Genomic DNA, 17,621 nt, shown 5'->3' on the forward strand with positions numbered 1-17,621 from the left:
ATGGGGATGCGGTAGGTAGATTGGGTGGGCTATTTACAAATGGGCTATGTACAGCTGCAGCGATTGGTTAGCTGCTCAGATAGCTGATGTTTAAAGTTAGTGAGGGAAATATAAGTCTCCAACTTCAGCAATTTTTGCAATTCGTTCCAGTCATTGGCAGCAGAGAACTGGAAGGAAAGGCGGCCAAAGGAGGTGTTGGCTTTGGGGACGACCAGTGAGATATACCTGCTGGAGCGCGTGCTATGGGTGGGTGTTGTTATCGTGACCAGTGAGCTGTTATAAGGCGGAGCTTTACCTAGCAAAGACTTATAGATGACCTGGAGCCAGTGGGTCTGGTGACGAATATGTAGCGAGGGCCATTCGACTAGAGCATACAGGTTGCAGTGGTGGGTGGTATAGGGGGCTTTGGTGACTAAATGGATGGCATTGTGATAGACTACATCCAGTTTGCTGAGTAGAGTATTGGAAGCTTGTTTTGTAAATTACATCGCCGAAGTCGAGGATCGGTAGGATAGTCAGTTTTACGAGGGTATATGACCAATACAATTTGATTTGATTTGACTGTTAATGTGATACAATTTCTCTGGCTAGATGTTGCTGTTTGGCTAGTGGACAGTCAGTGGCCCTATTTTGGTGGTTTTGTTGGAGTGCTGATGTTTTATGGGCATCGTTGCGATACAGTTAAACGATGATGACTGAAGAGGAGACTACTTCCTGTGACGTCATCATGACAGCTGTCAAAGAAGTGAGTGTTTGGCCTGATTTCAGAACTATGTTTGTCATACGCTATCATCTGTAGCAAATCTTTAATGCACCACCCAATGCTCTTAATTATATAGCCTCTAAAAAATATATTGTTGTTACTCTATCTGTTGATGTTACAGGACACACATGAGAGGATCATGTCCAGACAAGACCAAGAGCAAAAGCTCACTATTACAGACTGGTACAGTATGGTGAGTGTGTGAGAATGTTTACTGTTGTTTATGTCCTAAATAGTAACCTATTCCCTATATAGTGCATTACCCCAAAACTAGTCCACTATATAGGGTGTAGGGCCTCATTTCAAATGCAGAAAGTTGGAAAAGTGAGGAGTGAATGTTATTGTTAAACCATATGTATGTCACTCCTGAGCCGACTCTACTGTTTGAATGAGAAATTAGTTTTTATTCATCCCCTCCAGTGTGTGACTCTCCAGCAGCAGGAGCTGAGGCTGTCTGAGGGCTCTTACAGACCTCCAGGCCAATCCCTTCCTAGCCCAGCAGAGGCAGTCCACCCAGCAGCAGGAGCAGGAGAGGCATGGGGCTCTCTCCCAAGCTACTGCCCAGATAGGAGGGAGAGATGGAGGGAGAGGTCCCTCTGTTGAGGATGGTGGGATTTACACTGGATGGACAAGGAACGTTGGAAGAGGATGTTGATGGGATTTTTGGATGTAAAAAAAAACAATTTTATGTAACATTGGCGCCACCTGCTGGTCAACTGGTATTGGTTTTTTGTCCATCTCAGTTTGAATCTAAAAGTAAAAGGAATAGATAGGACAGTAAAGGACTATCACTATTACAATGTGTTGCCAATGGATTTTTGCGCTTTGAATAAAATATCAACATGACTTACAGTATAGCTCTCATTTTCTCCAGATTTCATTTGACTGTACTGTCTCACATATCTGCTGTCAACCCAAGCTATTGTGTCTCATAGCAACAGAAATGGAACTATGGCAAGAAAGATTTGTCTTTTCTTTTTATTTACCTCATTATAATTCATAACAACGTAACAAGGTGAAAAATCATTCATCTAAAGTAAATGTACAGTGTAAGATTGGTGAACACAGTGAAAGCTGCAGCCCAACCTTGCAGCATCTGGGTGGATTGTTCCGTAAGATGAACTTCATGCAGATGATCTATAGACCAGTGATTTTTCATGAACATACTACAGTGACATATGACCTAGCTTTTCAGTGTAGTGTGTTGGTCCCAGTTGGACAGAAGTGTGCATGTTCTCCCTTACCCATAGTCCGAATCTGAAATGGCATCCTATTCCCTAAGTAGTGCACTAATTTTGGCTAGAACAGGGTGCAGTTTGTAGTTTCGGAGCCGATGGGGACTCAGACCCCATGCTGACGCTCCTATGACGCTGTGGGGCGCTGTAGGACGGCACGGCGAGGAAAGACATCTTGGCTCCACCAATGGGCGGCTTGGGAATGGCGGGGATCACTGTGCTCTGCTCTGTGATTGGTTCAGAGATGAAAAGGTCTCGGGTGGAGCAGGCTGTGGGACGGGGGTGGATGATGCTGGGGGCTAGGGGGCTGGAGGGGGTTGTCGAGGCTGGTCTGGGTGTCTTATCCTGGGGTTGTCTGATGAACGTTTGGCCTGGGTCTCTGGAAGGCTGGAGGGGTGATGGGAGCAGTGGCATGCGGCTTTGAATATCTCCTGTCACCTCAGTGTTCCCTTCCTCCATCTTCTCTTTCTCTGCCCCCTTCTGGGTGTTCCCCTCATCCCCTTCTTCTTCCTCCTCTTCTTCCATAATCTCTTCCTGGCTTTGAAGTGCGTCCCCACCTCTCTCCACCCCAACCCCAAACTGTACCTCCATGAGGGGGGTCCTAGCATTAAACACCCCTCCACAACTACATATGGTACTCTGAGTATCCTGACCCAAAACAGACGGCAGCGACCCTCCAGACGGCCCCAAAGTCTTCCCACCTTCATCATCCTCGTCCTCGCCCTCTTCATCACTGAACGAGGGCGGGTACATCCCGGAGGGACGGCGGAACCTTTGGAGCTGGGCGGAGGTGCGGCGCAGCGCCCCTCCAATGAGCCCCGTGGGGGACGGGGCAGTGAAGAGGAGCCGGTTGAACAGGGCCATGTTGGGGTGGTGACCCCCACCCTCAGACTCCACGTTCTCAGTGATATCCGCCAGGGGCGCAAAGTGCATCTCCTCTTTGGGAATCCTGGAGGGGACAGACTCAATTCAAATCACTACAACTTGAATAATGCCCTTAGGGCCATACAGAAGTGTTAGCAAGGTTAGAAACATACAACTAATCATCTTTGGACTTGTAAGACACACATACTGAATATCCTTGCTTGCAACAAGGTGAACACATATCTGAGGTGTATTGTAGAAATGTATTGCACTTGCTCCAAAAATAGAATAAAATAAAATAGAATAGAGACTCACGCCATGTCGAAGGTGGAGCCCTGGAAGGAGGGTTTGCGCAGCCCGAATAGAGTTGCGGCAGTGTAGGGAGGACGAGGGTTCGAGTCGTTCCAATATCGGTCTCTTTCCATGATGGGAAGATCCCCATACATCTCATCAACTGCCATCATGGAGACCTGAGGAAACACAAACACTACCTCTTCAGTTTCAGATGAGGGAAGTTCCAAGAAACTCTTCTGTTGAAGTTTCCTTTCACCCCACCATTTTTTCTCTCACTTTGAATGTTTCAAAAGTACTTATCCCACTCATGTACACGTGTAGGCTCGGCCCTAACTCATGTGCTCTCTGTCACCTGGAGCTGCATAACAAATGGCCAGTAACACAAGGAAAGCACAAAGGACAATGCTCAAGGACAAGCCAGCCCTTCCCCTCTGAGGGGCCAAAATGTGTCTCTCTGTTACAGTATCCAGAGGACTGACTATTGAATGAGTGATATAATAATGCTATAGTATCCATGTCTGGTATCTATCTGAAACTTGTACCCTAAAGAGGACTCTGAAGCTATCTATATGTATGTATATCGAACAAAAATATAAACGCAACATGCAAAGTGTTGGTCCCATGTTTAATGAGCTGAAATAAAAGATCACCCAAATTTTCCATACGCACAGAAAGCTTACTTCTCTCAAATTTTGGGCACAAATTTGTTTACATCCCTTTTAGTGAGCATTTAACCTTTTCCAAGATAATCCATCCACCTGACAGGTGTGGCATATCAAGAAGCTGATTAAACAGCAGGATCATTACACAGGTGCACCTTGTGCTGACCACTCTAAAATGTGCAGTTCTGTCACACAACACAATGCCAGAGATGTCTCAAGTTTTGAGGGAGATGCAATTGGCATGCTGATTGCAGGAATGTCCACCAGAGCTGTTGCCAGAGAATTTAATGTTCATTTCTCTACAATAAGTAGACTCCAAAGTCGTTTAAGAGAATTTGGCAGTACATCCAACCGGCCTCAAAACTGCAGATCACGTGTAACCACGCCAGCCCAGGACCTCCACATCCGTCTTTTTCACCTGAGGGATCGTCTGAGACCAGCCACCCGGATAGCTGATGAAACTGTGGGTTTGCACCACAGGAGGTTGGTGGCACCTTAATTGGGGAGGACGGGCTCGTGGCAATGGCTGGAGCGGAATAGGTGGAATGGTATAAAATACATCAAACATGGTTTCCATGTGTTTGATGCCATTCCATTTGCTCCGTTCCAGCCATTATTATGAGCCAGCCACCCCTCAGCAGCCTCCAATGGTTTGCACAACCAAAATAATTTCTGCACAAACTGTCAGAAACCATCTCAGGGGAGCTCATCTGCGTGCTTGTCATCCTCACCGGGGTCTTGACCTGACTGCAGTACAGCATCGTAGCCGACTTCAGTGGGCAAATGCTCACCTTTGATGGCCACTGGCACGCTGGAGAAGTGTGCCCTTCACGGATGAATCCCGGTTTCAACTGTACGGGGCAGCGTCGTGTGGGCAAGCGGTTTGCTGATGTCAACGTTGTGAACAGAGTGCCCCATGGTTGCGGTGGGGTTATGGTATGGGCAGGCATAAGCTACGGACAATGAACACAATTGCATTTTATCGATGGAAATGCACAGCGATACCGTGACGAGATCCTGAGGCCCAATGTCGTGCCATTCATCCGCCGACATCACCTCATGTTTCAGCATAATAACGCAAGGATCTGTACACAATTCCTGGAAGCTGAAAATGTCCCAGTTCTTCCATGGCCTGCATACTCACCAGACATGTCATCCATTGAGCATGTTTGGGATGCTCTGGATCGACATGTACGACAGTTCCAGGTCCCGCCAATACCCAGCAACTTTGCACAGCCATTGAAGAGGAGTGGGACAACATTCCACAGGCCACAACTGATCAATTTTATGAGAAGGAGATGTGTCTTGCTGCATGAGGTAAATGGTGGTCACACTAGATACTGACTGGCTTTCTGATCCACGTCCCTACCTTTTTTAAAAAGGTATCTGTGAGCAACAGATGCATATCTGTATTCCCAGTCATGTGAAATCCATAGATTTGGGCCTAATGAATTTATTTCAATTAACGGATTTCCTTATATGAACTGTAACTCAGTAAAATCGTAGAAATTGTTGCATGTTGCTTCTATATTTTTGTTCAGTGTATGATCTCTGTGGTAACTCTAAATTACTCTGTGTGCAAAGGGGTTTTATGGTCATCTCAGGAATACTTTAAAGTACTACTTAAGTCGTTTTGGGGGTATCTGTACTTTACTTTACTATTTATATTTTTGACTACTTTTACTTTTACTTCACTACATTCCTAAAGAAAATAATTTACTTTTTACTCCATACATTTTCCTTGACTCCCAAAAGTAGTGAATGCTCCTTAGCAGGACAGGAAAATGGTGCAATTCACACACTTATCAAGATAACATCCCTGGTCATCTCTACTGCCATCTGGTGGACTTACTAAACACACACACTTCGTTTGTAAATTATGTCTGAGTGTTGGAGTGTGCCCCTGGCCACTAGCGGTTCTGGGGGGGGTGGGGGGCGTGCCCCTGTGACAACAATTTTGGACCCCCTTGTGGCCCCCGTAAATGTGAAGTATGAAATCATTTTTACATAACAAATTTTTGCTATCGTTCTTTTTTTACATCCGTTATTAGACAATGGCAACGATTATGAACATGGTCTTTTGCCTGCTAATGCAGTGAAGAAAACGATATGACAACAATAACGTTTAATGTAACTGGCCCCTCTAACAGTACAACTGGCCCCAGCTTGGCCCCCCCCCCCCCCAGTTGAAATGGTCTAGAACCGCCACTGCCCCCGGCTATCCATAAATTAAAAAACAAACAAGAAAATGGTGCTGTCTGGTTTGCTTAATATAAGGATTTTTTTATTATTTATACTTTTAGACTTTTACTCAAATAATATTTTACTGGGTGACTTTCACTTTTACTTGAGTCATTCTCTATGAAGGTATCTTTACTTTTACTCAAGTATGACAATTGGGTACTTGTTCCACCACTGGATCTATATGCCTGGACTAATGCTTTGTTAATGTCAGTATTGCCTTGTAGCTTAAGCTTTATGCCTTGTATGTGAATCCATTCATTTGACAAAGTTATTAAATTATACTTGCTTTGATATTTGCTTTTATCACCATTCCTTGATCTTAGTCAGCTAAACGCATAATACTTGATAGCACATGGTTTAACCATGGTCTTGCATATTGCTATCTATATTATGGAGCCATTTAATTCATTTAATGGGCTAATTGCTTAGTCTTACTACGGGTTGCATGTGATGTATTTATAATATCATATATATGAAGTATTACCCCACTACATATACATGCATATATTACATCTAAGATAACAATGGGGGGTTGTGAGAAGGATAGCAATACATGTGATTCAATATAAACCTGGAAGTTCCTGTCTATCAGCCAGTTGGTCTCAAAGTCATCATCGTCCTCTCCAAATGGGTTTATCAACTGCTCTGCTACCTGGAAAACATCAAAAATTGGTCATGTTCGTTGGGGCACGCAAGGGAAATGTTGAAAAACATTTTGCAACGGAAATAAAAAAATATATGTTTGTTTTTGGTAGCCTCTCCCTGTTTCAGCCTGGTTTTCTTCCATTTGCTACCTAGAGAACACAAAAATGAATTTCCACTGACCTTTAGCCAGCCAGCGTAGAAGAAGAACTGTAGTAGAGTGAAGATGGGGACGTACAGGTCCAGGTCATGACCCAGGTAACCCTGTGTGGGGTCCAGGAACTGACGTCCTATCAGACACACGAAGAAAAAACTGTACACGGCCAGAGTCACCACCTATAGGGATGGTGGAGACGAGAACATAGGACACAGAATGAGGGATGCCGACTGAGGAAATTCTACAATGATTGCACATACAATCACCTGCATGCGCGCACACACACACACACACACACACACACACACACACACCTGAGTGTAGACCAGGGGAACACTGATCATGTCGTAATGGAAAAGCATACTGCAGTTCCCTCTGAAATGATTGAGCTCCTGCCGACATAAACAGACAAGCATACAAATGTAGGTTATTGTTTTTGTTGAATGTATTGTTTTTGTGTAAGGTTCAGTCAGTATGTGAGTGAGGGTATAGCTTATTCATGTCATATAGCTATTGACATAATGTGGTTTATCACTATGTCGCTTTATGTGTGTTGTATTGTAGACTACCTCCAGCACTAGTTTGAGGGTGCTGTCGTCCTTAATCCTGCCCTCACAGCGGGCCAGGGCGGCCAGGTTAGTGAACCACACACAGGGCATCCAGTACTTGTTATAGGGGGACTTGAGGCTCTCAAACTTCTTCCGCTCCTCCCTGGTCATGAACCCTGAGGAGAGGGGAGTGTATCTGTCACAGGTGGGGTCTGAACCCCCATGTCCTGCTTTGAAACCCAATGTCTTAATTAGGCCAAGAGGAAATTGGACCGAGGGTGACACTGATTAAAGTCAGCTAGACCGCTACATAAACTATAGGTATGTGTTTGGAAGACACAGGATGTGGGACAAAACTGCAAGTGGTATGGTGTATCCAGATGTACACTGTAGGCTACTTTCTTGTGTTTGAATTCTGAAAATCTGCAAAGTGCAATTTTTCCTTGAAGGCAAAATCTGGAAAGTGCAATATCTCCTCAAAGGCAATCTCTTAGCTGCATCTGAATGACACATTTACCTGCTTCCACGACGTGGTCCATGGTCGGGAAGCGTTTGAACACTGCGGTGCTGACCGAGCGCAAAATCAGTAACGCGGACAGACTTGCATAGCGCATCATGGTGCGTCGCAGCAGCCGCCCGCGCTCGTCCACACCCTGCAGCCCGCCGGAGAGCACGCACATCAGGCGGTCAGGTAATGGAATGCGGGTGTACTGATTCCACCAGCGGTTCACCACCAGTGTCACGTAAAAACCTGGAAAACAGCAGCAAATGGTTCTGTAATGATATTGGTGGTATTTTCTTATAGAATAGAAGAATATTAGAATAGAAGAATATTCTAATAGAATCTGTGTTATTGATTTAGTAATATTGCCCACCTAGCACAAAAGACATGGGGATTAGACTGGCATAGTGGTTGCAGTAAATTGCCAGTTTTTCAAAATACCTCTTCTGGTCATCAAAGAGGAAGAATCTGAAGAGGTAAATGTTACATAATAATATACACCAATTAAAATAAACTGAAATCTTCAAATAGTAATGGAAAGTTCAAATAATGATGTAAACTTGGTAGCGAAAGGCTCTCATACCTGTAAGTGACACTGATGGCAGTGTACATGGCGAAGAAAGCAAGGAACTCCTTCCATAAGACCTTGTAGATGCTTCCCCTCCAGGCTAGGAGCAGTTTGGAGAACCCGCAGAAGCGCGCATTGGCAACTTGCGCGGTGTAGGTGACCGTCATGGTGTCATCTATCCGTTATTCTATCATATTAAAAGAAATACTACATCTCAGAAAACATATATTGTGTTAGTTTTGTTTCTATTAATCAAGAGAAATGGAAAGAAACCCCATGTCTAACCCTCCACAAATCATACCTATACAGTTTTGTTTATGTAACAGGTGTAAAATATACTTTATGTATCTCATCGAAAATCATATTTATTTTTCATGTATTAATTTATGGTTATTTTCAGATGTATTACAATACTTTCAAGAGTGAACTATTTTATTGTATTTATTTTGTAAATTGTGTTGATGTGATATCATCTACGAGAACCATGCTTTTACGCCTCAGTTTGGTCAAAGCGTGATGAGGAGAGGTATGTGTTTATGTTTATTTTGAATGTTAGCAAGAGTTCACAAATGCACACAAAAAAAGAAGCAAGAATTATATCATCATTGATTTAGTGTTGTTGCACTACTGTTAGTGGGAATATATATTAGCGTGAATGGGGATAATTTTCGAGAGCAACTTTGATTGCAAATTTGCTAGGTTAGCCCAGCTACCGTTAGCTTTGGGAGCGGGAGAGGGTCTCTTTCAGGCGCAGACAGCGTGAGTTTTCTGACGATTTTCTCACGGGAATTCTGCACTGTCTTTTTGTCAGGCAAATATATTTATGTATGACAGTCCGCAGCATTAACCGTTGCCTTGCATTTGTATCCATTCCATGCAGGTATGTTGTGAAATGTTACGTTTTTGTATTTAATTTAGCTATCGTTCATTTTGTTACCTGTCCGGTCATGTCAGGAATGGCGTTGTTGCCACATTAGTATGCCTCGGGTATAGTAGTGCAATAGTATACTGAAATATATATTTAGCACTTATTAGAAAATTATTAGTGTATTGGTGTACAATGTTTATCAAATGAAATTTCAGTATTTTGAAAATATTAACATGTACATTTTGTACAATACATTTTTTTGTTTTTGCGAGTTTGCTCAAAGCGTGACGAGGAGAGGCAAATATACTTATGTATGAGAGTCCAGACGACAACATTAAGCAGACAACTGCAGAATTGTGTCCAGAGCTTTCCCTTCCCATCCACCTACACCTCACCAGAACACAACACATTTGGACTTTGCGTAAAAGTCCATGAAAACATCTAGTTCGATGGACAAATTTAAGACAGATATGAAACAAATGGTATTACCTCTCCTGTTGTGCAGTGAGTGGATCTTTGGGGTGTTTGCAGGTTTAGGTTAATCAACAATCTCCGCGCTTAGTGCTGCGGACGATCAAAGCATTTACATATTCCATAGCCTAATAAATCTGTACAACTTTAATATTCTCTACTAACCATTCTACGTCCAGCGTTGGTAACCCATTCAGCCGATACATCATACAGTAAAAGAAGGCAGCAGTAGAGGGTAATCCTTGGATGCTGGAGCCTCAGCAGTGCGTTCAGTGGTTAGCGCGCCCCGGGGCAAATCCCGAAAATTGGAGGGAGCGGAGCTCGTTAGTACATGCCCCCTACTGGGAGAACGAGCTTCTGCACAGTGCATTTTACATCGGTGATGGACCACAAGCGACAGCCTGCCGAGAGCTACACAATGTCAAAAACGCAAGTGCGTAAAAATTTGAAGAAAAAAAAGTATTGGAAAACAGGAAACAGTCATAGACTGCCACTGATACAAAATGACTAAACCATGTAACAAACAGTACGTTAATATTTATTAAATTGTGCATATATTATAAATTGTTTATGGTGCATTATATTTGTTTTTTTGATCGAGGCAAGCGTTTTTTTCCAGTCCATTGACAAATTTGAATTAATTCTACAAAACACTGTCAGCTCAACAGGAGGCTTGTTGTTTGCAGGTTCTGAGCGTAGAAGTCACCCACAAAGTCAGGACCTGTCAAGACGAATCTGTTGTTCAACAAGGCATGTTGTAACCGCAGACCATCCATGCATGTCCCGGCTGCGTCTTGGGGTCGCCTGCGTCCAAGATTCTACTTACGACCCAATCACAATGTCTGTATTGTAGTTCGTAACATTATTTGGTTATGTAAGCTGTGTTAATACATAAAAACACGTAACCAAAAAATATCCCTGCGAATTAGGCATGTTTGTGTTTTATTTTGTAAGTTTAACATTATTGCCTAGGGGGGGAAATATGCATAACTTGAAGCATTAATAACATTGCATGGACAAAATCAAATCAAAAGGACCCTTCCAAGACTTGTGTTGCTGCTGCAGAGATTATGGGGCTATAGTTGGTAGTATAATGACCACTTTTGGTGTGTGAATATCTTGATGACAAGTCAAATTGACAGCTATTGGGACATTTTGCCTGTGGATGAGAAAGAAGCTGTGCTAATTGTGCACTAATGCAAAAATGCAGGCAACACAAAAATCCCACACTGAATGATGTCTACATAGGAGCTAAATAATGAACCAACCTTTCTTTCAACAGGGGACCAATCAACATTCAGTAATCAATTGTATATTATAATGCACTAATAAGGCATTCATTAAGCCAAGTAGCATCATGCTGTGTACCCGAATAGAGAGCCCTCTACACAACAGACAGGGTGTGTCTGAAATGGCACCCCATTCCCTATATAATGCAGTACTTTTGACCAGGGCTGCCATTTCCTACACAGCCAGGGAGAAAGAAAGAGATTGTTTAACCAGGCTAAGCCCCCCCCCAGACTGAACACAGCACTCAATGGTAGTCAATGGTGAGTGCAGCATTTAGTCTGGTTCAACCAGGCTAGAGGGAAAAGTAGCACTTTGAAAGCTTTATACAAAGACTGCTTCAGTGGCCTCCTATTATAATCAGAGTAGGGAAAACAATGAAATTGGCATAAAATAATTACAAGTAGCCATCTGATACTGTAGATGTAGATTATAGATGAATGACACTGCTCAGTGATCAATAAATATAATTTCTTCATCCAAGAACTGAACTAAAATGTAGGTGGGGACATGCTATTTACACCATAAACACGTGGTGCGTGAGAACAACATTTTGGTCAAATGATGTAGTTAAGTATGTCCATGCTATTATTACTCAAGTATTCAAATGCCCTTCTAAGGCTGATCAGTGGACTGATGGGATTGGTGGGACAGAAATATAACATGATCTGAAAACCCTTACCCTTCCCTCTAGGCCTATATCCCTCTTCATAGTGACTATTCATTCTGGGGTAGTAAGGCCTCACCCTGCGTCACACACCCACCTTCATCCAAAACAGACAAAACTTTCCCACCACTCATATTATTCTCCATTCCCACAATGGAGGACATTAAGAAGTCAGAATGTGCATCCAAAATGGCACCCTATTCTCTATATATAGTGCACTACTTTTGACCAGGGCCCTGGTCAAAATGTGTGGCAATAATGCACGATACAGGAAATCGGGTGCCATTTCAGATGCAAACCAAACAGATACAGTCTAATTAAATCACATGGTAAAATCCAAAGATGCAGTCGATCGTCTCAAAGCTGTTTTATACTGAAAAACACAGCAGCGGCACCAGACACCAAACTCAGCCATTAAGGATAGTTTCACTTATACATCACGGAGGCTGGAATATGGAAGGAAAAAGAAGATGGAGGGAGGCAGAAGGAGAGGAGAAAGGGAGGGGGAGCCTTGAGTGTTCCTCTGGGAAAAGTTAAATGCTTTAGTTCATCTTTTCCCTGGTGAGATATGATGGAGAGAATGGTATAGATAGAATGATAGAGAAAAGTGAGAGAAGAGAGAGAAATCACATGTGGATCCTCCTTTCTCTTTTAGACTGTAGGTCTACAACTGGAGCAGGTGGTTGTGTGTCCTTGTGTTCTGTGTTGTCTGCCCCCTGTGTGTGTGTGTGTGTGTGTGTGTGTGGTGTTTCTTGCTGTAGTGGTTTAGGTTCCTGAAGATGAAGAGGATGTTCTTGCTGGGTTGCTGTAATGCAGGAGTGAGGCTGGGGTCAAGGGGGACGGAGATGGTGAGTTCAGACTGCGACTTAGAGGTCAATCACTTGGTAGGGGGGATGTAGGGCTCCAGGAGTTGCATTGAGAAGGTGTTGACTTTTTCGGCCCCCCGTACCTCGTGGGGCAGCAGCGGCAACTTGATTATGTGGAAATCTTCATATAGATCCTCCATCTGGGACAGAGAATAAAGGTTAGGACATCATTTTAGGGGTTAGGACACCACTGTAGGGGCAGAGCACGTGGTGACAGACAGCTGCCATTGACGACATGAAGACTACTAGCCGAGCTTTACCTGGTCCAGGTACTTGGACTGGATCTTGTGGCGGGCCTCGCACATCTTGCATGGCCGGTCTGAGTCGGGGAACACCAGCTGGTTGACGATAATGTTGTGCGTGTCGATGCGACACTTGGCCAGCTCCTGGATCAGGCGCTCCGTCTCGTACAAGGACAGGAACTCGGCGATGCACACACAGATAAACGTTGTTTGTTCCTATGAGGGAGTGTGGGGAAGGGCGGAGAGAGGCGTCAAACACGTAGAGACAGTCACTATACAGACTCCAAAAACTGTAATTAACACACAATACTCAAATAACCACTCTACTTCACTATGTGGAGTTATCAATCAAATGAACATAATACAGGTGTATATACACTGCATACACACCACAATGTTTTCCTAGAGCGAAGATGTTAGGTAAAGCATTGTTATGGAGATCTAGGTTTCTAAATGGGTCGGTGATGGTCTGACTTACAGGGTCTTTGAACTGCTCACTGACAGAGCGGATGACTGGTAGGGTCTCCTCCAGCTTAGAGGCCAGCTGGTCCGCGTTCATGTCTCCCAGACCCAGCATGTTACACATCTACGGGGTAGAAAGAGTGAGCGAGAACTAGAGAGAAGGATCATGTACAAGTGGCAACAATAAGAGAACTGATGCTACCGACAGACAGCAACTCTGGTCAATAAAAACAGAGCAACTAGAGCTTCATGCTTAACACAGAAATAAATCAACAGTCAGTAGGCCTTACCTGTGAGATGAAGGGGCTGATCTGGTTCTTGATCTGCATGAGTCGTCCCAGGCCTCTCTCCACTATGGTGGGGAAGTTGAGCAGACGTAGTGTGTGGCCAGTGGGGGCAGTGTCGAACACCACCACAGAGAAGTTCATGCCTTTCACTAACCTGAACGGAGAGGAAAAGAGTATGACTGAGGAACACTGTGGAGTTAGTCAATATAACCTTATTAACCCTATAGTTTCTAAGCTGGGGGGATTCTACTAAGCTACCATATAGATTTGTTTTAAGATGGTCACACCAAGGATCATTTAGCTACTTGATTATGAATTTTAAGACCCCTTAAGGCAGGGTTTCCCAAACGGTTTTGTTTTTTGCCCTAGAACTACACAACCGATTCAATGAATCATCAAGCTTTGAATCAGCTGTGTAATGTTAGGGTAAAAACCACAACGTGCACGAGTTTGGGAAACCCTGCCTTAAGGGGTCTTAAAATTCAAAATCAAATAGCTAAATGAACCTTTGTGTGACCATCTTAAAACAAATCTATATGGTAGCTTAGTAGAATCCCTCCCCCCAGCTTAGAAACTAAACTAGTGCATCAAAGCTGGGACCGAGAGACTGAAAAACAGCTTCTATCTCAAGGCCATCAGACTGTTAAACAGCCATCACTAACATTGAGTGGCTGCTGCCAACATACTGACTCAACTCCAGCCACTTTAATAAATTGGATGTAATAAATGTATCACTAGTCACTTTAAACAATGCCACTTTATATAATGATTACATACCCTACATTACTCATCTCATGTATATACTGTACTCTATAACATCTACTGCATCTTGCCTATGCCACATGGCCATCGCTCATCCATATATTTATATGTACATATACTTATTCATCCCTTTACATTTGTGTGCATAATGTAGTTGTGAAATTGTTTGATTACTTGTTAGATATTACTGCACTGTCGGAACTAGAAGCACAAGCATTTCGCTACACTTGCATTAACATCTGCTAACCATGTGTATGTGACCAAGAAAATGTGATTTTGGAAACGCTTCCTTAAGGTATCAAAAAAAATATATATACAAAAAAGATTGGATGAAACATTGAATTTGGCATTACTGCTATTAAACGCATTGAATAACAGATCCATTACTTGGAACAGATCATTTTTTGGACTATATTAAGGAAGTTTGTTCTGAAGTGTCCATCCTATATCTGAGCGATAAGATATCTATTTTTATTTAGGCAATAAACTATTTTTTTTATCCTGTACCGGGGACCTTCATACGGGTCTTGTGAGCATCCTAGAGACATGTATGCGTTTGTGAGAGACTCACCTTTCTACAGAGTGGTCATATTAGTGTGTAGCCCAAACTGTTTGGACGCTACAGGCAGAAGAGGCAGTAATGACTTCAGATGAGTCCCATGATACTTGTGGGGGTCGTAGAGCAAAATTGAGAACACCATCGCGTTTGTGAGACTCTCAGTTTGTAGGCCAAACCGTTTGGACACTACAGGCATATTCGTGAGAAGACTGATTTTCAGGATGTCTAATGGTCTGACAAACAACGCTCTAACTCTGCCACATTTCACCGCAAGTGCGGAAGGGCAATATCGGCGGATGCGGTGGATTGAGACCCATGCAAAAAAAACATCTTTCATTTAAACGGATGGATTTTGATGGGGATTTTTTTAATTATGGCCGTGGAAATTGTAGGAAAAGGGTTAAGCTAACCCAGACGTATGAATTTGATTCGGGTGACAATAAAGCCCAAAAATAGCAGCCCAACTAATTTCTACCACCACAAGTACAGACCAACAGCAACACTATCATCCATGGATATGGTGCATTCTATCACAGAAACTGAACATAACCAATGATTGACTGAATTTAAAGAACTTTTAAAAACACTCAAAGCATAATGTGTATCGATAACTATGTGGAGAGCCATTAAGTGTTGACTTCATGACCTCTGTGTGTGTGTGTGTGTGTGTGTGTGTGTGTGTGTGTGTGTGTGTGTGTGTGTGTACCTCATGACCTCTGCGTAGCTCATGGCCTCATCAATGCCGGGGAAGGCGCTCATGGCCTCCTGCATCATCTTCTTGCCCATACTCAGCATGTTGTCCTCTTCAAAGAACTCATCTGGGAGCTCCGCCACGCCCAGGCTGGGATCAATCTCCTGCAGGGGGGCACACACACACACACACACAGCAGAGGTCAGGGCAAGACACAGGAGGAAAGAGGAAAGTCTCCATCTTAGGGAAAAACAGACTTTGCTTGCAAGACTTTTTTTTATACTGATGGCTAGATTGTATGTGAAACAAACTATTGTGTGAATCAAGAGTTTACAGTCTTGCTTGTGTCATTCTCCAACAAAGCTTGCTGAATGTCACCCTCAAGTCAACATAAGCTCCTAAGTCGACTTCTATGAATATATTGATGGTGAGGAGGTAGTCTTACAAACCAGCTCTTTGCCTCTACTCAGTCTCAGAACCTAGTAAGAGAGTGCATACTGCAGAGAGCAACATCACCAGTCTGTAGTGTAGACAGAAACAAATGGGGCAGAGAGACTGGGTCTAATGCTGACATACCATAGCGAAGAGGTTCTCGTAGCCCTTGACTTTTGTGGGCACCTTTGAGAACTTCTGGTCAAAGGCATCTGAGATGTTGTGTGCCGGGTCAGTGGAGATGATGAGCACGCTGTCACGCACCGCAGCCAGCTGTACAGCCAGACTGCAGCTGTGGGAGCAAAGGACAGACGGATACATTAGCACACATAGACAGAAATGTCATGAGCACGCACAGACAGACAGATATGACCACAGACATGAACACTGATAGACAGACACATGAGCAGAGACAAACAGTTACCTTTTTCAACCCTTCAGTTAGAAACATTGTTTACGTATGTATACATTACTACATTAGAAACATGATGTTTTCTCAAAAAAAAAAAAAAAAAATTTGCTTCACATGAAACTGACAAATTTAACCACCGAACTTTGAAATTGGTGTTTGAAAGTGATGGTCCATGTTGAGTTAATGGTAACGGTTAGTGTCTAGCTAAAACTAGTTAGCTAGATAACGTTAGATAGATATCAGGTTAGCAAACTCAGCTGTTTGCTGTTAATGTAAAAGATTGTTCAGAACTGTTTAAAACTCGCTGGATTGCTAGCTAACGTAGTAAGTAGTCTTATGAATTTGACAGCTAGCTAGCTAACTAGTTAGCTACAGTTGCTAGCTGGCTAGCTACTGTTGTCATTTTAGTTAACCACATAACTAGCTAACGTTAGCTCACTGTGTTTCCCACTGAAATAAGAGCTACGCTGATGGTAAATGACTGTCAATAAAGAAACATTAATTGAACGTCGGGCTAGCGGTATTGCACAAGCTACGCTACCTAGCTAGATAGATAGATAGATAGATAGCTAGCTATACTTGGCTAGGGCTAGGCCATTCATTTTGCTAGTGACGTTAGCTAATAGTGACAAAGCACTATTTTGCATCGACCTACCTGCATGTTGTTTTGCCAACGCCACCTTTGCCTCCAACAAATATCCATTTCAGAGATTTCTGTTCTATAATGTTTTTCAATGTTGGTTCTAAAGGCTCCACATCGGGCGCATCTTCAAATTCTTCTTCCAACGAAGCTGCCATCTTGTGTGTACAGGTCAGCAAATGGAATGTACCAAATAATATAAACAGCTGGGTAAAAAAATCGACCCTCTTTTGGGCTATACCAAGGCTAAATACTTCCGCGATCAAAATTTAAACATATTTTCAGCAAACAATCTAATCAAAAACCAAATTAAAAACACTCAATTTATAAGAAACAATAAAACAATAGATGGATATTGAGCAACAAAGACACAGGAGGCCCATCTATTATGAATTGTTGTTTTTATTCCACATCAGGAATAACAGTAAGAGGACACATTATAAGACATATACAGCTGACTGGCCATGGGGGAGTTCTGACAAATGCTTGATAGGCT

General features: G+C 43.1%; 2 protein-coding genes across 2 annotated transcripts; both read right to left on the reverse strand.

Annotated features, from left to right (window-relative positions):
• Positions 1 to 1,727: 1,727 nt before the first annotated feature.
• Positions 1,728 to 10,289, reverse strand: LOC115178897 (bestrophin-2-like). Its single transcript, XM_029740308.1, has 10 exons — positions 9,984 to 10,289; positions 8,495 to 8,666; positions 8,285 to 8,379; positions 7,927 to 8,160; positions 7,431 to 7,585; positions 7,176 to 7,253; positions 6,888 to 7,040; positions 6,634 to 6,714; positions 3,178 to 3,332; positions 1,728 to 2,947 (listed from the first exon to the last, which is right to left on the reverse strand). Exons 2-10 carry the CDS (start codon positions 8,644 to 8,646, stop codon positions 2,053 to 2,055), a joined length of 1,998 nt encoding a protein of 665 aa, XP_029596168.1. The 5' UTR covers positions 8,647 to 8,666; positions 9,984 to 10,289; the 3' UTR covers positions 1,728 to 2,052.
• A 454-nt stretch (positions 10,290 to 10,743) lies between these two features.
• Positions 10,744 to 17,295, reverse strand: LOC115178899 (ATPase asna1). Its single transcript, XM_029740309.1, has 7 exons — positions 17,141 to 17,295; positions 16,218 to 16,365; positions 15,657 to 15,805; positions 13,633 to 13,783; positions 13,359 to 13,466; positions 12,899 to 13,096; positions 10,744 to 12,778 (listed from the first exon to the last, which is right to left on the reverse strand). The coding sequence occupies exons 1-7, from the start codon at positions 17,281 to 17,283 to the stop codon at positions 12,650 to 12,652; spliced, it is 1,026 nt and encodes a 341-aa protein (XP_029596169.1). The 5' UTR covers positions 17,284 to 17,295; the 3' UTR covers positions 10,744 to 12,649.
• Positions 17,296 to 17,621: the final 326 nt, after the last annotated feature.

Source organism: Salmo trutta, chromosome 38 (assembly GCF_901001165.1).
Source record: "Salmo trutta chromosome 38, fSalTru1.1, whole genome shotgun sequence".
Classification (NCBI taxonomy): Eukaryota; Metazoa; Chordata; class Actinopteri; order Salmoniformes; family Salmonidae; genus Salmo; species Salmo trutta.